Source organism: Atractosteus spatula, chromosome 13, assembly GCF_055471065.1.
Source record: "Atractosteus spatula isolate fAtrSpa1 chromosome 13, fAtrSpa1.hap1, whole genome shotgun sequence".
NCBI lineage: Eukaryota > Metazoa > Chordata > Actinopteri > Semionotiformes > Lepisosteidae > Atractosteus > Atractosteus spatula.
This window is the reverse complement of record NC_142718.1, coordinates 27386818-27412044: the sequence shown is the minus strand read 5'-3', so window position 1 is coordinate 27412044 and position 25227 is coordinate 27386818. Positions and strand designations below refer to the sequence as shown.

Genomic DNA, 25227 nt, shown 5'->3' with positions numbered 1-25227 from the left:
AAAATGAGCCGTTTTCAAAACAGGGATACAATAATTATGACGGTTAGCTACAATTGTCTTTCCCTCATTTAAATAGTAGTCGAAATTCTTGCCTCAAACCCATTATACGTTTTCCTACAGTTTATAGGCGATATAAGGAATACGGTTATTTCACAGGTTGCTGCCTATGTACGCTAACCGTTTGCGACGATACAAACGGCTGTTTTCATCTAGTCAAACTTGTGGGGAGCTGTCCAAGTGCTGAACACATTACGAACAGCGCTCCTCCCATGACCACAAAAAGAGCGTCTGAATATTTATTACAGCCATGGTCAAGGGCTGTTTTATTGTGTATGTGTCAGTGCAAACTCTTTGTTTTAAACCCCTAAAGGCTGCCGTGCCGTCCAAATTAGTTTATTTAATATTTAATTGCATTCAACGCTTCAATTAATTGTCTATAAACTCAGTACTACAATTATTTAGGCAAAACGTACAGTCGAAAGCATGTCATGATACACAACACCTACTTTTGAGAGAAATAGAAATGCCGTTAGTAACTTGATCTAAGTCATTGTTCTAATCACTGGGAATGTTTGGTTTAGCTTCTTAGTCACGAACTTTCGATGCTGCAGATTGAGGGTCTGGTGGTTTACCAAAATCGTATTTTCGTTCATTTCCCTTTCAGTATTTTTGCATTTTCTGTGTATTGAAATATTTTAAATATATAATAATAATTAAAACAGTGAACCAGATGTATGGGAGGGATCTCCTTAACTTAATTATTATTCTTGAAATTACGTTGCCCTTTCAGCATTTTATGGTTTGTCATTTATCTGCTGCATTATAATCCCTTCAACAACAATAAAACATAATCTTACCTGACTTCCAGTGCACGAATCATATTCGTTCTTTGTTTATAACAATTATGTTTGCTGAGTGTCAGAAAAATCTATGCTGAAAGACTAGAGATCACTGTTTTTGTAAGAAACGCCGCCAAGCCTGGGTTAAGTGAATCTCTAGTGCCATCCTGCGGACATTTTTACAGTCTCTGTGTCTTATGGCGAGACGCACAATTTCTAACTGGTACACTCATCCCAGATGAAAAAGCAACAGTCTGTATTAAATATCTTGTCCCAACAGTAATGTCTGACGCCTGTAAAGAATTCAACCTATTTTCCTGGGAGAAATTTCACAATATCCAAAATAACACATCAAAAGTTTATTGATATCATGACGAATTTGGTCTACAATATTTTTTTCTCGTCCGTGGCACAGCTTTAAATCATTATTTGATCATAATAGTTTTGTTGGTGTTCTGTTGTTAGGATCGTCTTCGTGATGACCAAACACTTTGGTGTCTGAACCTTCGGTCCTTCCTCTCACAAATAAACGAGACGTGTTGGCTACGTACTGTGTTACTCACAGGGTCAAACTTCCAAAGTCCATCTTCGTGATCGGGATTCATAATCGAGGTATAAAGCCCCAAAGGCAATCAAACACCTGCAAAAAAAGTCACGTTATCACCGAATAGCGACACAGCTTTCCGTGATTTTAGCAGACAAAGCGGATCTGTTCGATATTGGAAGAACCCCATTCAGCACCAGAGGAGGTGTTGGTGTGACTCATGCGTGCGTAGTAACGGATAAATAGGCGATTCACGCTTTAAAACAGCAAATCAAACGTACTTCAGCAAAAAAGGTCATAGTGAATGGAATTTTTGCAGTCTATTGATATTCAGACGTCGTTTTCCTTGGAGTGTTATAAACGCCCTTAACGTTGCATGGCTATAAGGCTGTAATTTGGTTGTTTTGAGAGAGTTTCTTGGACTCTGCTACCTGTGTACCTGCCTGGACGCAGAAAAAGGTAAGATACAGCTTTAAGATTATCTGTTATCGCATCACATTTAATGAGTCTGAGAATACTCTTTTAAAAAGTATCATATCTATGATTTACGACTCTTGCATGATTAAAAGCTCTGTGGGAAATAAGCATCCATCACATAATGCTAAATCAACTGCTCATTATAGATTTGTGAAATGGGAGTAAAAAATCTAATAACGGACAAATAGTCACCAGCATCTCGACAGACATGAAGTAGTCTAAGATCTTAATTAGTATAACACATTAAATTACTGGAGTATTTAGACAAGTCTGGAACAAATTTCTTAAACTCTGAGGTGCATTATTTATTTGTTTTGGGGTAAGCAATGACTGATAATTTGTCATGCTGTGGTAATTATTGACAGAATTTAATCGTAATCATACATAAACGTGCTATTTTCCCCATATCTTTATGAAGTCTGCATTTCTGGACAGCATTAACCACGACATCAATTAACTCATTCTTCATTTGTGTTGCGCAGAAACAATTTTCCTCTGATCTATCGAACCAAATAATAATAATAAGTCAATGTGTGCTTGATGGAAAAAATAAGTAATTCAAAGATTGCGGAAAGTTTAAAAAACTTAACCTTAATTTATGGCATTTTCAAATTTTTCAAGAACAGTGCTACAAAAGGTTAGATTTGACTTGCATTTAGCATATTGCTATAATTAAGATTGATTTTACGGTCTGCTGCACCAGCTCCATTTTCTACAGACAGGACGTACAGTATTTTAAAGAAGGCAGGGGGATTAATTTAGTCTGTCTCGCCGAAATACACTACTGATATCATGGCTGTACTGGGGAGTATTCGTTGATCAAATATGCGGGCATTCTGGTTGGGATTCCACATAATCAGTCTGAACATCAACATTTATAGAGGCTGTTATAGCAACATGTCAGTATGCATCTCAATGTTTTGCTCAGCCTTGGAAGGTGAACTATGTGGGGTTAGACGCGAAGACTACACAGCAGTCTAGTTGGTCACGTCAGAACCACCTGAGTTTCTATTAGGTGGAAATAAATGAGCCCGTTTCAGCGAAGTATGACCACGACTGCTGAGGAGTTATGCGTTTTTTTTTTTTGGATTTTCCGTCGGACTAGCTGCAATGCAACCGTTTGAAACTAAAAGCAATTTATTTCACACGTTTTGTTTCATGTTACATTAATGTAGACAATCGTAGTAATAGATATTCTGTGTAATCGTCTATATTCCTATGCTCTGTTCCAGCGGTTTTAAAAATGTCCTGTCCTCTCCTTGCAGTTAACCGCAACTTTTCGTCTTGGTGAATTAAGACAGGTTTCGGAGAAAGTGACAGCACGTACTGGAGCCAGGACTTTTGTATCTGAGGACTGATGGCGTCGTCTGCACCTTCTTCCTCTGGCGGCGCTCCGGATCCCAACTCGACTAATTTACGACCGCCATCCACAAGTAGGTCTATCGCAGATAAAACGCTATTTCACTTGTGCTATTTACTCCCTAGTCAGTGTCATTAATCACGGACCGAAAATAAAAAGAGCGAAATTCGAAATCCCTCCTATCTGACAAATCGCGACACCAGAGCCAGTAGAGAGCAGACTCGACACTAACTCTGGTCTCAGAACAGACGATGTGCTAATACAACTAAAAACCATAAAATAACATGGAAAATTCTAGAACAGAATGAAAAGTGAAGTAAAAATCCAGTCATCCGACCAAACTGTCAAGCCAGAATTGTTAGTCTAGAAATATTGTAGCCTGTATGTGCTACAAACAGATGTAGGTTGAATTGGATGCATGTTCACAATTGTTTCCTTTTTTTCGGTGCTATACATTTGGGAGAAATGGCTAGTGGGTCTTATTTGATTTATGTTATTTCCTTCATGATTTCAATTCTCTCCATCATTTCTGCTCTTGTTGTGCAGTTTTGTATATGTGAACGCACACGGTCCGGAAATAAAATTAATATTTTTAGTAAGTATTCTCTAGCCCTGCTTCTGCTCTTTGCTTGGTATCTTAAAACATTTGAGTGAGTGGTTCAAAGTGTAATTATGTGAAAAGTGGCGCTAATTATAGCTGCACTGAATTGCCCCTAATGGCTCCGGGTTTGCGCTGAGTTATTGAAGTGTCACTGGAATGGAGCGGATGCAGAAGATAGTAATAAACGGCTAACAGTTCTGCCTCAACAATTTTCACAATCAGCTACAGCAAAGGGAAAAAAAGGTTCGATGACATAATTACCTCACACAATGGCAGAATAAAAGAGACGGTCCGCATCAGCTTGATAAATGCTGCCTTTCTAGACGGAAAAAAATCGAAGCAAAAATCTCCCTGTTTCTTCCTAATAGGAAAAAGACGAAAGTGTGTCACGTCTACATATCGTTATAGACCCGTCTAGAGAGTGCTTTCTGAGCTTCTATCCAAAAATATAAGTCTACAAAACACAGCTATTTAAAATACAGAATATAATGATACCGAGTAAAGGACTCCTTTAAGGATTTAGTTAATGCATCAAATCGGGTGTAAATTAATATTTTGTTTTTGTTCCGTTTGTTTACTCTCTTAAAATGAAGAATCTGTGGTTTTGTGTGTGTGTGTGTGCGTGTTTCTGTCTGCTGCCTCTCGTAGTCTGTCATTATCTTACTTTATCACGCTTTATCGCTGACCTGAGGCTGGCCAGGGCATCACATTGTCGCCACCCAACCTTTTGCTAGGGACTGCAAAGCAAGAACACGAACGCACGGTGAAAGGTAGACACGGGCATTACCGCTGTTCCATTCTAGGCACAATAATGTACTGTATGAGGACGCTGATATTAAAATAAATCGACACAACAACATTATAGACACAAAGTGGAATCTTGTTGCTAAGTTTAGAATCATATACCATTCAACGAAATATTGCTGTGGTTACTTATTACTGATTACAATCGCCATCGCAATTAAGCGTTACGTGATCAAATTAAGTCTATTATGTATTTTTTCGGATTTCCATTATTTCGCGCCTTTGTATATCGTTTGAGAATTTATTTCTGCATCATTTTTGTGTTATGGCTCCATCGCAATGTGAATATTGCTTGCTGGTACGCATTCTCTTTATGCAATTTTAAAAAATGCCGTTTAAAAATAGATATTTTATTTTCGGTTTTAGTGATGTGATATTGATTTATTTAAATATCCATATCGCATATACCAAAGAGAAACAGAAAAAAAACGTTAAGTGAACGCCATGTGCTTGTGTCCATCAGGAGAGGACATATTCATAAGTTAATATTCTTGTTAATAGCACTATATAAATGGAATAGCATCACTTTAGGAAGAAAATGTTTAACGCACTATTGTGTTTTTGGATCAGCCTCATCTCTGGCTGGCCGACGGCTAGTCATGCAAGCCCGATCTAGTCAAATACTATTTTTCACCCAATTAATTCCTGAACTCTTCCCCGACCCCATTTCATGCCAGTTTATTTTAAACTGCAGGATGTGTGCCAACGTTTATTAGGCATTCAAGTTTCAGACGGCTTTTATTGATGGCCCGATGAGACCAGAACCTTTTATAAACGTGCGAAAATACACCCCACACACTCGGCAACTAAAATCAAGATCGAAAATGGCTAATTCGTTCTTTCAGTCAGCTGCAAAATATTTTTCACAAGACGAGAACCTTCTTTATATTTTAAATAAATGAAACTGTATGACTTGGACATTCAGTAGTTTTCTTTTCCAAAATGTTCTGTTTTAGCGTATGATACGTGGTGTGGTGTTGCTCACGGATGCACAAGAAAACTTGGAATGAAGATTTGTGGTAAGTTTTTTGACAATATTTGACAATATTCTTTACCATTGCTTTCAGATTATTATCTATTCCGTATAATAAAATGTCGAAAAAAGAACGTTTACCACTGTAAACGAGTAAGCCTGAACCACGTTGTACATGTATGTATCATCCAGATCATCTTATGTGAAACTGATAATTACTTATTGATGTTTTCCAAATCATATGATCAAAATAACAATGCAATATAACGGAGCTTCAGAGGAAATGCGTGGCTCAATGGACCTGACACTGGTTGTAAAGGAACTGCCTTAAGCAAATTGTAAGTGTTCTGAGAAGCTAATGCTTTGGGTTTTTTTAGAGCTGGTATTTTGGCATAGTATAGATTTTGAATGGATTTTTAATGGGGGGTTATTAATGATCACATTGTTTCAAACACAGAACTGCATTTTCGCCATTTAAGTATTTTTTTTAACTTTTTAACGGTGAGAAGGACATTTTGTTTGCGCCTAACAAGCCGATATCTCTGGGCCCATTGAGTGTTTCAATTGAAAGTGGATTGTTGGCGGAATTTAATTGTATGCTCCCATTGGGGAAAAAAGAAGTTTAAAAATATATCAAAACCCTCGGAGTTCATTAAAGTATTTGACCATTTGCAGTTATGTCTCGTATAGACACAATGACAGTGATGTTGAAGAATGCCGTTTTAAAAGATCATTATTACTCTGTTCAATTGAGTCGATTTTTGGTGGTTGAATACCAGCGTTTTGTTTATGTGCTATGCCCAAGTGCAATCTTTCGATATGTGCAGCCTGTTATAAAAAAATATGGATGAACTGAATACCGAAGGAGATGCTAATTAAACACACAGTTAGACTCCTGACTGATTACCATTTTCAATACCACGAAAACAATGAAGGAGAAGTTACTTGAGCGAGCATAATAGTACTGCAGTGTCTTCCCTTTGCTGTGAAGCATTGGATGACGGATAGTCCAAAATCAAATAATCGTTTGCAGGCTTTCAAATCAGATAATTTTCTTTTCAGAGAAGCCTATACATTTTATGGCGCTACTCTCGTAGCCGGATCCCTCGGACTAACAGCGCCAATTAAGTAGAACAGAGCGCCAGGGAGTCTCAAAGTCACATGACTGTGACCAACCCAATGAGATATACACCACCCCACCCTCGGTCTGTAATATTATAAGCTGTCTAGTTAGTCCTCTAACACCGTTTTTTCTCCGGTTTTATAACACTTATGTATCACACGAAGACTTCATGGAATATAATGTTTCGTAGAATAATGTAATACGATATAATAACTATTCTGTTAATGATTGCCAGTCGTTAAAGAATGTTGAATGTTCGTAAGGTTATAAGTAATTCATTCTGAATGCTTGTGCTTCATGTCAAATTAAACTGAGAACTCCCTCCTCCTTTCTTGAGCATATAGACTTTTGGCATTTCTGACATCTCTCCCAGTGCTGCGTTATCATTATCCCGGATATAACAATATAATGTTTTTTTATACTTAAAAAAAGTTTTAGTATAAAGCTAACTTCGCTGTCGTTTTCCTAATAATTGAATTTATGGCGATTTGTTTTTTTTTTTGTTCTAGAGAAGCGATAAGTAGGTGAGTTGCAGGTACTTGTCAGAAAATTCACTCGACGTTTTCAATTGCTCACGGTCACTGCGCCACCTGGTGGCGAAACGGACACGACTTTAGGCTAATGGAATTTCCGTCACCTGCCGGATTGATTGATGACATGCAAAATTTGACAGTTGGGACTGTGTTGTCTGCTCGCTTGTTAAATGATGCACTGTTTTCCGAGGCACAGATGCTTTAAAATAATATTTTAGAAAGAAATCCCTAAATATACATTTTAGACTACATACTATGGAAAATACTTGAATTTGTAATACAAGAATTTTAAATTTATTTTTTGTTATGTATTTGGCTGACGAAAAAGCATTTCTAGAGAAACGCAAAAACCTCTTGCTAGTTTAATTTATAGCCGCCATTACAATCCCACACGCCTATGTGAAATCGTTTTGCTTTCAGGGTTCAGCAGACACTGCGTAGGACCGAGCAAACAGAAAAATCCATATTGTAGCCAGAAATAAAATAATGCTTTCTGGTATATCATGGATTTGCAGCTTAGAATTCATCAGCCCTTATCGGCCAGAAAACGTTTCTCTCTAAAAAAAAAAGATTAACGAGAAACTTATTAAATGGTAATTCGTCAGGGTCCTGTTTTTCTGAGATAGCAGACATCGTAGAAGTGGAAAAACTAAGGAAATTTATTTATAATCAGATTAGAGTCCGGTTTGTATACCGCGCTGCGCAAACACTGATTACATTGGTCATTGGGCTAGTTATACTAATGTGAATAATTTCAAACCGTCGAAATTAGTTATTTTTTTAGTTGAAATGATTTTTGATCAATTATACATGCACAGTTTCTTAATTAAATAACATAGTATTAAATATGTAATTGAATTGGTTGTTGTGGCACCCTGTAACATTAAGTGTAGCATTTTGAGCTGGAATTAGTGAAATGTGCGGTACCCAAGCCACGACTAAACCGGACTGTTACCAAAAGAGTATTGTTTAATTTTCGCAATTTAGCTTTTTATTGTTTGCTTCAAACAAACAAACAGACATACAAACAAATATTCTTCCACAACTTAAGCCTGCCTATTATATTGCATATTTAGACTAAAACTGCATTAAGGACTTTTGCTATCCAAATCCTCTGAAATAAATGACACGAATTTAATGATCCATTTGGTGCCCCTCTCAGTGATGTCCACAGAGACGTGGCTTTTGTAATAGAAATCCTTACTTTCATTTTCCTCCCTGAATAGATACAGTAACGGTTGGTTGAATTAGCTCTTTGTTCTCAGTCTTTGGGCATAACAACACATTACGAGGTGCCTGTGAACGTTTTCGGCGTATCATGATAGCCAGAGACCGGGTGGACTTAAAGTGAGTGTGTAATCTCTACATGAAAAACTAAGTTCGATCTACCCTTTAAAAGATCTAATTTCTATCAGAAAGCAAACAGCATATTGATGCTGTGTAGACTTCAGGTTCCAAATGCCTTGTGTTGCTATCATGTACGATACAAGGTGTACGTGGAATTTAAAACTAAACCGCCCATATTTAATACATGATCGTTTTTGTTAAATTAACATTCGCATTAACATGACATTTGTATGGTGTTAATTTTATGCTAATATGATGTTTATATGTAGTACAAAAAAAATAACGTTATTTACACATTTCTAACTACGGTTAGGACTTCCTAGCTCTCCCAAAACTAACATGCAATTTCCACCTTATCATTCTATCTGAAGATGAAGAATGAGAAAGGATTTTGAGTGGCATTTTGTGATGTACTTTTCTGTGCAATATTAGTATGAGGAGATTAAATGAAATGGCTCACGATGCGATCATACATCATTGCCCTTCTTCGCTCAGTCTATAAACTCTGCCTGCAGGCTCGACTTCCATTGACTCATTTTAGTTCCTACCAAAAGGCTGCTTATCGAAGTGGAATCTGTCCGATGGACTTAATAAGAATTTACCACTGCACAAAATGACGAATATTTATTTTTGCATGGCTGGGTTTTGAGGCTGATGTCACTGGGTTCAACCTCCTACAGGCAAACCGTCTCCATAAATACACTTTCCCTCAACAACATTGGTGGGGGGATCTCCGAACAAAATAACTGTTGTGTCCGTGCAAAAGGTGTGGTGGGAAGCGTTGTTTGCACCCTGTTTAAAAAAAACAACAAATAGCATTAGAAACAATGTTGGGCAGTTCTAACAGGTCGTCTCACCCCGCTTCTACCCCATGTAACAACCTAGGGTTTTTGCAGAGGAACAACAGTCTGGAGGATAAGAGCCGAATTGTGAGCTCACTGAAGGAACGCCAGTCTTCCAAGAATCTCTTGAGTTGCGAGAACACTGACAAGGACTCGAGGTTTAGACGCGCTGAGACTGACTTCTCGAATCTCTTCGCAAGAGGTTAGTGTGCCGACTTTGTTTTTAAAGTAAGCAATTGTCGATAGTCTCAGACCCAGTTCGTGGAAATTATTTCTGCTTGTCCGTTTAAATTACTTTCAGTATATGCTGCAGCGGAAATAAAGAAAACAATTATTTTATGATGTTTTTTTATCATTTGTTTCTGTTGTACAAGACCATCTTCTGTATCATTAGTAAGCCATGTGAATCTCCAGCCAGCCATAACATTAGTGAAGGTCTGTTTTTATGGTTATTATTCAGGGGTCTCTGATCTTTTATGTTTAAAGGTTTTAATTTGCAAGCTAACATAAAGCGACTTTAATGTGGACACAGCAAAATTGTTTTTGCTGCTTTATTTTCTCGTGGCTCCCTGCCAGCTGTTTAAGAAAGCCTATTGGAACTCAGGCAGCTGGGAGAAGTAATTTTCTCACTTTGTAAATTGTATAAACGTTAGCTCTTTTGGTGAAGTTATCGAATATTTCCATTACATTGGTTGCGGTATCCGATCGCACCAAGCATTTTCAAAATGGAATAAATTCATTTTTAAACTCACTAGAATACCATAAGTGGCCATTCAGTTCAAATTTAATGTCATTCTGTAATATTGGTTCATGAAGCTATCTAAAAGACACTGAGAAACTAAGATGATTCGCGACAAATGCGTATCAGTCTATGCTTGTGTATCCTACCTGAACATGTAATTCTACAGGAGAGGACGGTGGGGTTACAGGTCATATCGTTGCAAAAGTGATTGCAAACTCCCACACAAGATCTATTTCGAGTTTTTTAAAAACATCTTTCGTGTTATTTTAAGAATATTCGTTTTTTTCCATTCTTACTGTTGTTTAATTTGTTTTGGTACGAAAGTCGTGCTGGCTTTCTTTGGCGTACCTCCAGCGCACATGCCAGCGTTGATGATTGAAATCCTGGATTCCCCTGTTTTTCTCCTGCAGATTTGTTACCAGCCAAAAATGGAGAAGAACCGACCATGCAGTTTTTGTTGGAGGTGGTTGACATTCTCTTGAACTATGTCAGGAAGACCTTCGAGAGATCCACAAAAGTCCTGGATTTCCACCATCCCCACCAGCTGTTAGAGGGAATGGAGGGCTTCAACCTGGAGCTTTCCGATCAACCCGAGTCCTTGGAGCAGATTCTGGTGGACTGCAGAGACACCCTGAAATATGGCGTAAGAACAGGTACTGTAGACGCAATCTCCTTAACACATTCACTTAACTAAGTGACAAATGAGCAGCTCTGTAACAACTCCACCTTTCGAGGTTAATGCTTTCTATAATCCGTCTGTATTAGAAGGAAATATGTTCAGATGTACAAGAGAAGTCGGTAAGCTATTTTAAGAATAGCATTGCTTGTAAAGTGTATTATTACCGCACTGAATCACATTATATGTCGCTAATTGTCATAATTAACTTATAATTAACAATCCCTTGCCTTCTATAAAGCACCTTTCATTCCGAAGGGATCCCAAAGTGACTTATGGCTGGGATCGAAAGCTTAATTGTGTGCTGATCCATTTCTAAAGATATCAATATTAATTTAATGTAGACAGCCCAATTATAAAAAAATATGTTCTAAGTCTTTCGATTAAAAAAAAGAGAATACTCGATTTCCCATCATCCCCACAGCATAGTAATGTAAAAGCAAAAACGCGGAGGGATTAAAGAGTTTGTCAGGGCTAAGAAGCAGTCCAGTTATTCGGAAAGTAATAAGCCGTGTAACCTTAACCCATTTTTAAACGACAGACAAGAAATTCCTAATTACTTCTAGCGAGCTCACATTACTTACGACACAGACGAGCTATTGTCATTGACCAGGAAGAAAAGAGTAAAAGGTTGTAGGAAGGCATTTAAGGAATTTTCTTGCCCTTTTTGTTACCAAGACAGTAAACACGTGTAAAACCTAATGTTTATAGTCTACCCTAACAAAACACGATTTAAGCAAAATGGAACGACGAGTAAAATACTGTGTTATGCTTAATCAGCATAGTTTACTACGTTAGCGGATTTTCTTAGTCACCTTCTGATCCTATCCACAGACTGTATAATATGTTGGCTGTACATACATAACATATAGGTTTTTTTTTTCAATAGCGTTTTGGTAATGTTGCAGTTTTGAGCTAAAGCTCTCTGATAATCGCTTGTATTCCATTGTATCAGGCTATTTATCTCCTGTTGTATGTAACTCTAGTCTGGCCTTTAGGAATCTGGGATACAAATTTATGGTTTGGGTGGAACACTAGATACGAGTTAATGAGCAAAACAATAATTGTGTTTCATCAAAATTCTTAACGTTAACGCTACAAAGCGAAAAACAGAACCATTTGTTTTCAATATGCAGATAATATGACGGTGTGAAAGCAGAGTGTTGTAACTACACGTCATTCTGCTGTGTTTTAGAGATCGCTGGTGGTTGATCTGGTATCTGTCCGTGGTGCTGAAATTACGTGCCGCGCAAGACTAAAAGCATTAGGACGCAGTCGGAGCTAAGTCATCTGATCGGTTTACCTATTCTAAGGAGAATTGTACTTTAAAAACGTAACTAGATGCTTTGTCGTTCCAGTTTAATGTGTCAGTCTAATGTATGTGTATTTCTTCGTGCTGTAAAAAAAGCTACCACAAACAGTGTTGGTTGAAGGCTCGAAAGAAGAAACGTTCAAACATTTTCTATTAGTTTGAATATATTTATTTCAATTGCAGATAAGTAAAGTGATTTGTATATTTCTGAATTATTCTTCATCTAGGTGTCCCTTAATGTTTTCCATAACATTGCTCTCTCAGATTTATATTACCACGGCAATAGCATAGACCTGAAATATGACTGCAGCTTTTATCAAGCTCCCAGAAACCGAGGAAATACTGATTTCATTTTTTTAAAGGGGTGTGGTTGTGAATCCGTGTCAATGCACAAACATAGCAAACGCATTTTCTGCATTTTCATCAAAAACCAAAGGTGCACATACAGAACACACATTGCTATGACTTAACTAAAAGACTGAATTATCTTGAATGCACGTATTATCTATGTAAATTTGGTCTTGAGTAAAATATAACCATCGTCTATACACATTTAAGCGATTTTCTAAAAAGAACATTCGGTATTCACTCAAAAGCAGTCTGAGATTATGTGGAATGATTTAAAGCACCAAGCAAGAAAAGCAGCTCCTTTCTAGAAAATTTAAATTGATAAAATTGTGAAATTGTGGTGAATTAATTTCATATACAGAAAAAAGCTTCTAACCCAACTCATTTATAATCATAGAAAAAAAGTGAGTATAATATTTGGTAGTCTGTTGTTCAGCCATATTATAACCTGCTAGTTACTGAGCCATTTCAACCTGCTATGCTGATTTATCTTAGGAGCTGTTACAATTAAGATGTTAAGACTAATACCTAAAAGCAGTGAGAATATGAGAGAAGGGAGGTAATTAGGCACAGTTTGTTAGCCTCCAGACTATAGAGCCATTATAAAGCCAGCCAAAGAATTTTGTGAAAGGACACTGGTCCTAAAACGTAAGAAAACCTTATATAATCCTGTTTCTTTTAGGTCATCCTAGGTTTTTCAATCAACTTTCCAGTGGACTGGATATAATTGGGCTAGCTGGAGAATGGCTTACCTCAACTGCCAACACTAATATGTAAGTTATTTATTCACTATTCGCTTGTTGTGTGTGGAACAACGAGGGATAAAAAGATTTCTTGTTGCTTGCATTGTGTTGTGCCATCATTTAAACAATGGAAAATGCATTAGTGTTTGTACCATCCTAAGTGTTTCACAGTTCAGATATCTTTTTAAAAAGCTCAGGAATGCTGCAAAACTAGGGCCTACAGCCATTTATCTAGGTTCAGATTACACAATACACCCTTTTAGGGAATTAAATGGGGACAACCAATGAAAGCTCTTTTACAGTACGGTATGTGATTCTAAAGTGATGTAACTCAAGTGGTCCCATAAGTAGAAAAAGGCAGTAAAGAAGAACCTGGTTTGTTGTTTGTTTGACACTGTGGCTTAGATATACTGTATTTCTCATCTGAGTTAGGTGAAGTCATGTACTTCAGTAATATTGGTGGTGCATAATACAAGTGGAATGGACATCTCAAATTTCTTAATTTCTCTGACAGATTCTGTTTACTGGGAAATGATAAAAAAAAAATTGGCACATTTGAATCATTTTGTAACGAGTAACCAGTCTAAAAACTAAAGACTGCCATTAAAGATCTGTTGTTGTTAATATTTTTGTTTATCGAATAATGGTGTGATCTCATTTCATGCGGTGTACAGTGTGTGAGATACCAACACTCGTGGAAAATATAAATAGTAATAAAAAAAATGAGCAGAATCCCCTGGGACTTTTCGTTAGAACAATCGTTAGCTGTAGAATATATCCAATAATTATTGCATATTGGTTTTCCTTGTGAAATATGAACAGGATGAGACTGGATGATAATGTGCAGTCCACTTGTCCTAGATACAGCGTAACGGTCCATTGACTCGGGTTGATTGTTAGCTGGTATTAACAGATTCCCAGATGTGACCACGCAGCTGCTGAATCTGTGCCCCAGAGCAATAAAAGAACAAGTCAGAGCATATGAGAGGACCATGTGAATATCGCTCGTCTTTCTTTCAGCACATTGTTCCTGTGCATTGATTAACTCTGCTGCGAGCTTAAATATTGTTAATGATTGGCAAATGTAACCCAGAGGAAACAACACAACTTCAAGGGCATTTCACAGGCTGAACGTGTGGCAAAAAAAATGTGACAGGCTGGATAAGATCCACATACAGAAACGTGTAATTGAACTTGAGAATCCACCAATGGTGCTGTTTTGACATGATAGTCTCCAGGGAAAAGCGACTGGCTCTTATCACCTTTTCATTCTTTGCCTAGCTTATTTGAGGCATTGGATCAAGAAAGATCTTTATGCAATCTTTTTGAACAATTGAAAGAGATCAAATGTTGTTTGTTGTCTGTGTTTAATGAAATCGTTGCTAATCTATATTAATATTGAACATGTATATTTTGAGAAACGCATCATGAAGATTTTTGCAATCATGATGAAAATATTCAAACTGACCAAAGAAGATCACATGTTTAAATGGAGTTTTTCGTTGCAGTGGTATTTAGAACAATGACACAGGTCAAGGATTTCCTTTGATTTTTAACTGAAAAAGAAAAAATGAAAGTACAGCTTTGAACTGACCTTTTAAGCTCACAGATTCGATTATATCGTTTTTTAATACAGCCTGCAGTGATGTAAATCTAAGACTTCCCAGATATAGCTTCTGTGTAAAAGGTTTATCACAATTTGTATTCCCTTTTATGTGGAGTTTTAGATTTATCAAAGCACCCTGACTCTGCTAATGTGCAGCTATATAGTTCCTGGTGACTGAAAAGACAAAGTGGCATGCGATATGTTTTTTATGACATCACTTGAATCTGAGGGCTGACTGCTCACTTGTTATTTATAATGTCTAATTAGAAAATCATAATTTATAATTACTCCTGACACATATTGACTGGCACCTAATGTGCTAATAAAATTGTCCTTAGGGGTTATCATCAGGATAATTTCACATGAATAATTGCATCGAGATGTTTGTGACATTGTTCAATAATCTTAATGATTTTTGCCCGTCTGCCTTATGAGTCTGAAAGGTTTTTGGTTTCCAGCTACATTTGGAAGGAAAAACAGCCAACCTGTTGTAAAACCTGTCCATGTGAAGACTCTGCCCTGATCAACTAGTGGAAAGGGCAGACTGAACGCAATTCATCAAACAGCGATTAAAACAAAAAAGCTGAATGACTTTTAAGCAGATAGCAAGAGGAGGCCAGAAATGGTAGCCTTCCTGGATCTGTGGTACTTTTTAATTCAGTCTGCTTTAATGAAGTGGTAGAAATGCTGATGATAACAGTAATAATAAGGGCAAGAGCGATTTAACAATGTAGGAAAATGTGAATGTCACAACATCTTATTGTTTCGTGAATTCCCAGTTTAAAATACTGGATGGGGGTTTGGAGAAAGATTTATTAAAACACCAACATCTCTTGGTGTTATTGAAAAATCATTCCAAGCTTTTTTTGTTTTAAGAGAGTATTGTTGTCAGAAGGAAAACTCTTCTTTTGCGCCTTGTATTTAGTCCTCATTTCCCTGGAGGGAGGGCATGTACAGTGCTTAGCAAATGGCTCCCCATCCTTTTATTCAGGAAGTATATTTCAATCTAAATGAGCTCTTATCTCTCAAAACCACAAGCTTCTGATTTTGACTGATATTTCCTATTGAAAGTGAATGACTGCTTTTTTTTTTATTTTGGCAGCTACAATGCAGAGAATGTTCCCGTTTAATTAAAATTCTCACAAGCCAATGGAGTTGTCTGTATGCTGCTTTTCCTGTTGCGACCAAATTGAATTACCAGACTCAAAGGATATTAACATAATGCTTGGGATGTGAGTTACATTAGCATAAAGCTTAATACAAATCAGACAGTGTCCTCTAAGCTGGTGATGAAAATGTGTGTTTGTTTCGGTGTCCATGAGTGCTTCTCTGTGTGTGTATTAGAGATGAATCTCCTAAACCCGATTAAGGAAGAAATAAAGAAAAACCTAAATATTACGTAAAAAAGGACAAGACTTTTGTTGGAGGAAAAAAAAAGACTTTTCTTTTGTACTTTGACATGTTCTATCATCTTTCAGTCATTTAAACAGACAGATATTAAACTAGGATTTTTTCCCCATTCATTTTATATTGATGCATATACAGTATGTGTAGGTTTAGTTACTCTGCTTTTTCTCAGGAAAAACAGAAAGGAGTCTCTCAGGAAGTCACCAATGTGATGTGATTGTTTTCAAAGAAATGACACCAATAGATTGATCAGCAGTGGTGCTGTGGTACCGGTAGCCTCCTTCAGCTAATGCTCAAAAAATCAAATTGGCCGTAACAAAGATACCCATTTCTTGGCTCTTTTGCAGCGTGAAGTACTGGCTCTTATGATGCCCAGCAGTCTCAGAGCAGATAGCCTGCAGAATACAGAAAAGTACTTGCCCGGTGACAAATTTCTCCTTGTTCTTGTCTCTCCGTGACCCTCTTTTTTCTAGGCATATTATCTAGGGATGTTCCACTCAAGCTCGTGTCAAATACAGCTATTCCAATTTCATTTAGCTGCGTAGTCCACAACGACAACATGACAGAACTCAAATCAAACTTCAGTGAGGTTCTTTCTTCTGCCTATGATTTATAAATAAAAAACGAAAACTATTTTGCCCCAATTTATGGTGGTGTTGTTGTTTGTGTTCATTTAAGAAGAACATGATTACCACACTATACAGTAATTTTAAGAGCTTTTGATAGCATTTAGGTTTTCAGAAAAGGGATTTTTTGAAGTTATTTTTAAACATTTTCTAGATGTTTTTTGGAGCATGTGGAGGGTTCTGAGTTAACAGCACTGTAAGCTGGGCCTCTGGCTGGTTCACAAGGTAATGCTATTTATACCACCACAGTGGATAGCAATACCTGCTGGAGGTTAGTTTTCCCCGACGTTGTATTAAATTGTATTCAGTCCAGGTCTCTGGAGGGGCACAGAATTAGAAGGACCGTAAATTAAACCACAGTTCCTACCCACCTGTCCTGGAACTTATTTCATTCAGCAAATCCCGTCTACATGGGCGTTCAATATTTTTAGACTGCAGGACTGGTGTTTACATAACCTGGCTGTGTTTCACCCTTGTTTCAGCATCATTTCAGCTCCTATGTAACATGAAAAATATATTATTGTCTCCCATGGGTGTACCTGAATTCTTTTGTACTTCGGTAGCGTGGTATTGTGAAAGTTTGCTTCTGGCCCAGCGGTGAAAGTGAAGGGTGAGGCAAGGGAGCAGCCCACTGAGGTTTCCATTAGCAGCAGGGCTGTTCGACTTGCATTCCTGCAGAATGACAATGGCTGCTGTTTGTCACTCAGGTTCACCTATGAGATTGCCCCTGTGTTTGTGCTCATGGAGCAGCTGACCCTGAAAAAAATGAGGGAAATGATTGGCTGGCCGGGCGGAGAAGGCGATGGGATATTTTCACCGGGTGAGTAGGCTCCCTGTTCAGTAAACTAGGACACCGTCTTGGGTCTGATACTGACTTACAGGTAATTTAAAGCAGTAGAAAACCAGAGGCTGTTGAAAGAATTAACAACACAATGCAGGGAGAAAAAGAGGGCAGAAGCACATCTTACACATTGTTTGAATTTTTACAATTGTTTTCAGGAATTCTTTTAATGAATTCCAGTCCGATGGTCAGATGTACCGAGTGTATATATTGGCAGAATTTGTTTTTCTGGGAAAAAATCATTCTCAGGCATTTCAGACTTCAGAAATTTCTCTTTGATTTGCATGCTGTTATTTTTAGTGATTTTTTTAATCCCCTTGGTTAACAAACAAAGGCTCTCGTATGGTTTTGTAGTCCCTTTCAGATAAAACTAAACAAATGAAGCCAAAATTGATTTTAAAAAAAGCTGCAGACCTACTGTAGCTATTCGTTTAAACACAACTATATGTTTATAAAACATTTAATTTCTCCCCACCTCTAACATTTTCTGAAACTGACACTGGTATTGAAAACAAACTAGGCAGTTAAATGTAAGTAATGATATATAAAAAAATAACGAAGGAAGTGACAAGACGTTTGAAGTTAATTACTTTACAATTTCAGTTAAAATTATTTTCTGTTGAACAAACAAATATCTATGCCTTTTTATTGACAACAAAACAAGATGAATGTACAGTATGTTATTACAATAAATTTTGAAAACAGTTGTGAATATTTAAAAGTTCTAGTAAACGGTTTGCAATAATGAAGTGTGTGCTTTAGTTTACTTGAAACACACATTGAAGTCCCCTTAGGGTTGTCATTTGTGTTTCAATTTAAAGCACCGCCAGAGAAATCAGAATGGAAAGAGATTTGAAGAGGTCTCTGACAGCTACTTTGTGCTGCAACAGATACAATCTCAAGTAATTCATATTTGTTTTACACTGTTAATTTCCTGTGAAATAGAAAAAAAAGGCATCTGTTTTGTAATATCCTAAGGGACAAACCTAAGAAACCAAAAGAATATTTACAGAAGATATCTTATGGACTGCTGTTGAAATTTGCTGTTTTTTGAAAGGTTTTGCTTTATACATCCCTATACAGGAGGCGCCATTTCTAATATGTACAGCGTGATGGCAGCTCGTTATAAGTATTTTCCCGAAGTCAAAACCAAAGGAATGGCTGCAGTTCCCAAATTAATCCTCTTTACGTCGGAACATGTACGTCCCTTCCCTTTTAAAATCAGTATAATTATGAATGCAGACTCCTTAAACCCTCTGTAGTGTAACTACACAAAGAAACACAAAACCCTCCTGGTTCTGAAACTATTCCAGCATCTTTAAATCCATTCTCTCTGTCATAATGGGACTTACTCCTACTATTTGTTTACCAAGAAAATCTCAATGACACCATACATCCTCAGTACTTTTTTTTAGTACTTAAGCTTGTCCAAATGAATCCAAAACTGAAACTAAAATGTTTGAGAATTCTACCACAGCTTTATAAATGTTTTTGAAAAACGCTGTCAGATTTAGCAGTATGGAACAATTGGCCTTATGTTGAAGGGGTATCGAAATGATATTGGCTCTGTATCACAAATCTAATTGTTAATTTGCTTTTAAAATCTTGAAACAATAAAGGGCTTGTACATAAATAATTGTATTATCATGACTTAGCACCTACAGTGTAAGCTCCTTCCACACATATTGTACCTGAAAATGATAAACCAGGTCTAGCTAAAATGCATTTTTTATTAGAATTCAAGATTTGCTTGTTGCTTTCTTCTATCCTTTACGGCAGAGTCATTACTCAATAAAGAAAGCTGGTGCTGCTCTCGGCTTTGGAACAGAAAACGTCATTTTGCTCAAATGCGATGAAAGGTATGGGTTAATGAAACCGTTATCCTTTGCTTTGTTTTCACGCCCCCTAAATGCTTAATAAACGTTTTCTCATTTACTTGTGGGTTTGCATTTTATTTTAGAGGAAGAGTTATTCCGGCTGATCTAGAAGCAAAGATCATTGATGCCAAACAAAAGGTGGGAGATCTTATAAATTTACACTTCAGCCCTGGTGCTTACCTGTGGGACGCCCCACTGAGTATTGCACTCGTAACTAATGACCTAAAAAGCTGCGTTCGTGACTAATATGGATCTCTTGTTTCTCCCCAGGGGCATGTTCCCCTGTTCGTGAATGCCACAGCTGGCACCACAGTGTATGGCGCGTTCGATCCTATCCATGAGATTGCGGACATCTGTGAAAAGTACAACCTGTGGCTGCATGTAGATGTAAGCACATTTTTATCGACCGATGGAGTCTTCTTTTCTTTTAGCAAATGAGCTTGCAGATCACCTGCATCTAAACGAAAGTCACCAGTCATTAAACAGTTCACTGAGCACCCCATTAGTCGAGACTGTGTTACATACAGAGCAAGGACAGAGTGCAGCTGCACATTCAGCGAGCGGCTGTTTTTTGCGCGAACCTCCATTTCTTTCTCCATCCACCCAAACCTTCACATACAAGCGAGTTGTCAGGGGCTTCCATAGTAGTGTTGCATCCCCATCAGATCCCATTAATATTGCGAGCAGCAGATGAGATTCCAACAGAAAGATAAGATCACTTAATTGGCCATATACAATTACTTGTATTAGGAATTTGTCTTTTTCGCTGACCCCAGCTTGCTCTCCATGAGACACACAGACAGGGAGAGAAGCTTGGGGTCAGAGCACAGGGTCAGCCATTTATACGGCGCCCCTGGAGCAGTTGGGGTTAAGAGCCTTGCTCAGGAGCCCAATGGAGTAGCATTCCTCTGCCAGCCACGGGATACAAATTGGCAACCTTCCAGCCACAGGCGCAGATCCTTAGCCACAGAGCCACTGCACCGCCCCGTAGAGAAACTCTTCAGCATCTCAGAAAGCATCATTATTCTTATAGCATCTTAGATGTTGGGATGTATTCTCGTATGATTCTGTTTTGTTAAGTGTCGAAATCTGACACTGGCCTGGGGCCATTGCTCCTGATCTGGCTGGAGGGAGTTTTAAACACGCACCTGTTGTTGTACGTGACACCTGAGAAATAGCTGAAAGGCAGGGTAACATCATCAAGAACAGCCATTGGACTATAAAACCCTCTGTAACATTGTTGCAGTTCGGGCCACTGTAGGAAGTACACCTTGTGTGCGTCTCCTTCAGTGTTCTCTGGAAGTGGCCATTTGCTTTACAATTAAACTCATGTCGTACTGTACCTTCACTGAAATGCGCTGTGACTCCTTGCATCCCTTTAAAAGAATATTACTTTTTTATAACAGGGTGCCTGGGGAGGAGGACTGTTAATGTCCAGAAAGCACCGTCATAAGTTAAGTGGCATTGAAAGGTAACCACCTTGTTCACTTTTTATGAGAACAATAAAACAAAAAGTCAGTGAGTCAGGCCTGTTTTTCCAACCAAGTTATTGTTGTTGTAGGGCCAACTCAGTGACCTGGAATCCACACAAGATGATGGGGGTGTTGCTCCAGTGTTCTGCCATCCTGGTCAGAGAAAAGGTGAGCAGTGCCAACATATATAAGCTCCCAGCTCCGGTGCTTGTTGAGGAAATTGATTTACTTATGTTCTGCATCAACTAAACATAAATAGTTCTGCTATGCTGTGTAATATCTATTAGATATTTAAAGTCTTGCACCTATATGAATGTGGGTTTCTCCTTTTTCATAAAATTATTCTGTATATCACATATTGGGAACAATAAATGAGATTTTTAATAGCCAACAGTCAACTCTGCAACTACCTCGAAGTAGTTTTCATTTTCTATTTAGCATTTTAATTCCTAAATGAATCATTTGATTCTGACAGAACTTGCATTTAGTCACATCTGTGTAACATGAGTTCTGGAGGATGTCTTTGACTCCTACTTGTGTGGACCTACAGGACCTGGTCTTGGGTTTAAGTGCTTCCATTTCTTTTCAGGGTATTCTCCAGGGCTGTAATCAGATGTGTGCTGGGTACCTCTTCCAGCAGGACAAACAATATGATGTCACATATGACACAGGTGACAAAGCAATACAGTGCGGCCGTCATGTGGACATCTTTAAATTCTGGCTGATGTGGAAAGCAAAGGTAGGAATATGTGAAATGTGTTTATCATATAAATAACCGTTATTATATAAAACACAAATTATCACACAGATTGTAAAACACACAGATGCAATTGAATTGTATAAAAAGTATTGCTTTCATGTGGCAGCATACATGTCAGAATGCTACTGGAGAAAGCATGTAAAACATTGAACTGAATGTGCTCGTATTGCTATACTGATAAAAGGCTCAATTATTAATCTCCAAGATTCAAATATGCTGTTGTTATAGCCACACCAGTGCTAGGTTTTGCGTGCCGTTCAGTGGTATAAAATATATCGCTTTACTTAAGTTGTAAAAAAATGGCTGCTATATTTTAATGTTGTGCTCTGTTCTCTCTATTCAAAGGGAACGGTAGGGTTTGAACAACAGATTAACAAGTGCTTGGAGCTCTCAGAGTATCTCTACACAAAAATAAAGAACCGCGAAGGATATGAAATGGTTTTCGACGGAGAGGTGAGATCTGATTTTTACTGCCCGTTTTTTTTTATTATTCTTCGGCTTCTAAAGATAACCGATGTGACCAATGGATTATCTCCATAAAACATCAGAGCAGAAAATATCTAATGAATATAAAGTAGATTCCATTATCTTTCCCACCCAGCACAGTGTATCATTAATACTGGCATTGGGTAGCTTAATGTACTGGCAAGCAAATATAAAGCCTTTTGGCTCTGTTTCTACTCATCACATCGCAGCCCCTGTATCTGTTGGAAGCTAGGGTACAGTGCTAGGACTACGAAAGGGCTTCAGCTGGGTTCACTGCTTGAGAGAAAAGGAATTCTCCAAGTCCCTGATTGTGGTACTGGCTACCTCCCAATGACAAATTTCCTAAAGAACTAAAAATTAGGAAGAATGTGTGAGGCACTTGACCTCAATATTACATACATTGAGTATCTCAACAGAATAGTCATTAAGGTTTGAAATCCTCTCCCATTTGACTGGTAGAAATAAGAGCACAGAGGGTGTTATCGTGGAACAATCTTCACAATCTGACACTTCTTATTGAGATTAGATTTATTTAGCTTCTTTTAATACCGGTAATGATAAGGAGACATGGAGAGTCACCTGGAAAATAAATTCTTAGATATAAACACTTCATATCTTGTTTAATGTATTGCAATAGAAAACCAAAAGTGTCTCCATGCCTTGGTCTGTTTGTTTAAATATTTTCCACTTTTTTCCACGTTTTGTAGCCCCAGCACACAAATGTTTGCTTCTGGTACATTCCTCCAAGCCTACGGGTCATGCCAGACTGTGAGGAGAGACGAGAAAGGTTACACAAGGTACGACACCAGACATTTGTACATGGCATGAGCACTGAACGTGTTCTTCCATCATCTCCTTTGAACCTTTAGGTGTAAACAAATTTCAAAATACAGCCCACTGCAGAAAGCCTGCTCTTAGAGTGTAGCGGCTTTTATATTATCGCTCTTGCTATTACAGGTGGCACCCAAAATCAAAGCAAGGATGATGGAGTCAGGGACAACCATGGTGGGTTACCAGCCGCAGGGAGACAAAGTCAATTTCTTCCGAATGGTTATCTCCAATCCTGCAGCTACAAAGTCGGACATCGACTTTCTGATCGATGAGATTGAGCGACTGGGGCAGGACTTGTAAGAGGACCCAGTCTCTCCAGAAAAGTGTTCTGGCGGAGGCCTTGCTTTTTGTTAACCAGCTTTGACGTGGCCAGCTCTAAAAGGACTTAGAGTGAGGTTTCATAATCCTGTCGTATGTAAAGCAATTCCGTAGGATGTGAAACTTGCCTGTATGTCTTTTTAGGTACGGACGAACTGTAATCGTAATATCCAGAAGTGTTTCTGTCAATATGTATTCACGTTTGTTCCGTAACAGTGACTATTCTGTAGAAGAATTAACTACTGTATTTAAGAATTCTTTAAGGTTTAAAACTATCCGTCCTGTACTTGACTTGAGTAATCTCCGGCATGTGTGCAACACCGAGTGAGTGGTAAGAGGCCCTGAGCTGTTAAGTGCTGTGGACAGTGTCTGCTGTGAATCATCCCCAGAGGTGAGTTGTAAATGACTCATCAAAACCTCCTTAAATAAGCAACATTATTTGTCATTAACTGTATTCTAAGAAATATGGGTGCTTTTGTTATAATTGTAATTACACAACCAAATGCACCACATTATATTCTAGCTGTTTGTCCCCTTTGGTGTCAGCGAGGGGGTCACTGTAACACAGTCATTGTAAGAGGTAAACTATTGCTGTGTTTTTAGAGATAATTAATTTTGTGTAGATTGTGTACATTATTGTTAAATGCCTTTGTGAAAAAAAGATAAATGTAATAGTTTTACAGTAAGAGACGTTTAAATAATAATGATGATATATAGCTATATGCTGAAATCTTTGCTTATTTATAATAAGAAATGACCAGTGTTGAAAAGTTGTCTAGTATTTTCTCCCATTTGTAATGTATCTTTATTTGTATTATATGACACTATCTGATCAAAATGAGTTTTAAATGATGTTTAAGGTATTTTAGTGTATTTGTGAGCCAAAGAAAATTATAACTAGTGACATTTGCAAATATATATATTATTCTTCTGCCCTTAAAATATATAACAAATATGTGGATTATATTAGTGTCTACTTATTAAATTATTTTAAGATATTGTAACAAGAGATGTGATGAAAACACTTTTAACATTAGTGCAATCTGTATTTTGTGTGGGTGTGATAACTCATTGTTTATCACAAAGTATGAATGTTATTTAATCACTAAACAGTGGAGCTACAACTGAGACTAGACCAGAGATCTGTTGCAGTTAGGAGGCTACCTGTGCAAATAAACTTTACTTAGTAAGAAGCACAAACTGAAGGGAAGAAGGATGACCTTTTCACCCAAAAGTGAAGATTGTGTATATGCCTTTGAAATTGATTTTTAAGAAAAAATGCTTTACTATTTTAAATACTTAAATTTATTAAATGTGGAAGATTCCAACCTGCTCAGACAGGAACTTATAATCATACCATGTACAAAGCACTACTGTCATATTTACAGTAATAATAAAATATATTTAAAACTCTTTATTTTTAGCCTTTTTAATCTGCTTTGATTTAAGTAGGGAAGGAGTCTGACAACACTGTTTTATTTAGTTGTCTTTTAAGGTTTTGGTGCATTGTTCAATTATCTGAACTGGAAGTGCAAAAAATACATTTATCATTTGACCAGGTCAGACAACAGTTTTTACCAAGAATGCTGGATTTACTCAAAACAGATACAGAATGAAAAACTACATTTATACTGTAGTTGCAAAGGCTAATCTATTCTCTAAATAATAAAGATATTGTTTAACATTAATGGTTGTCCATCCATTCAGAAATCCACAGTTATCGTTGCATGCATTAAAGG

General features: G+C 37.5%; 1 protein-coding gene across 2 annotated transcripts; it reads left to right on the top strand.

The window, feature by feature from the left end:
* Window positions 1-1535: 1535 nt before the first annotated feature.
* On the top strand, window positions 1536-24903 carry LOC148822000 (glutamate decarboxylase 1). 2 transcript variants are annotated; one of them, XM_088931091.1, is made up of 17 exons: window positions 1536-1842; window positions 3126-3293; window positions 5582-5644; window positions 9487-9645; window positions 10596-10838; window positions 13204-13294; window positions 17611-17723; window positions 18828-18943; window positions 19524-19603; window positions 19705-19759; window positions 19892-20008; window positions 21028-21092; window positions 21183-21261; window positions 21683-21832; window positions 22199-22306; window positions 23047-23136; window positions 23297-24903. In XM_088931091.1, the coding sequence occupies exons 2-17, from the start codon at window positions 3218-3220 to the stop codon at window positions 23468-23470; spliced, it is 1779 nt and encodes a 592-aa protein (XP_088787217.1). In that variant the 5' UTR covers window positions 1536-1842; window positions 3126-3217; the 3' UTR covers window positions 23471-24903. The 2 variants fall into 2 exon arrangements, with proteins under 2 accessions (XP_088787217.1, XP_088787216.1); XM_088931090.1 differs by having other exon boundaries at window positions 1540-1842; window positions 3158-3293.
* The last annotated feature ends 324 nt before the right edge of the window (window positions 24904-25227 follow it).

Coding starts and splice junctions, on each gene's coding strand:
- LOC148822000 (XM_088931091.1), top strand. CDS start 3,218: ATGGCGTCGTCTGCACCTTCTTCCTCTGGCGGCGCTCCGGATCCCAAC. Junction 21,093..21,182: donor AAGTTAAGTGGCATTGAAAG/GTAACCACCTTG, acceptor TTGTTGTTGTAG/GGCCAACTCAGTGACCTGGA. Junction 23,137..23,296: donor GACGAGAAAGGTTACACAAG/GTACGACACCAG, acceptor TTGCTATTACAG/GTGGCACCCAAAATCAAAGC.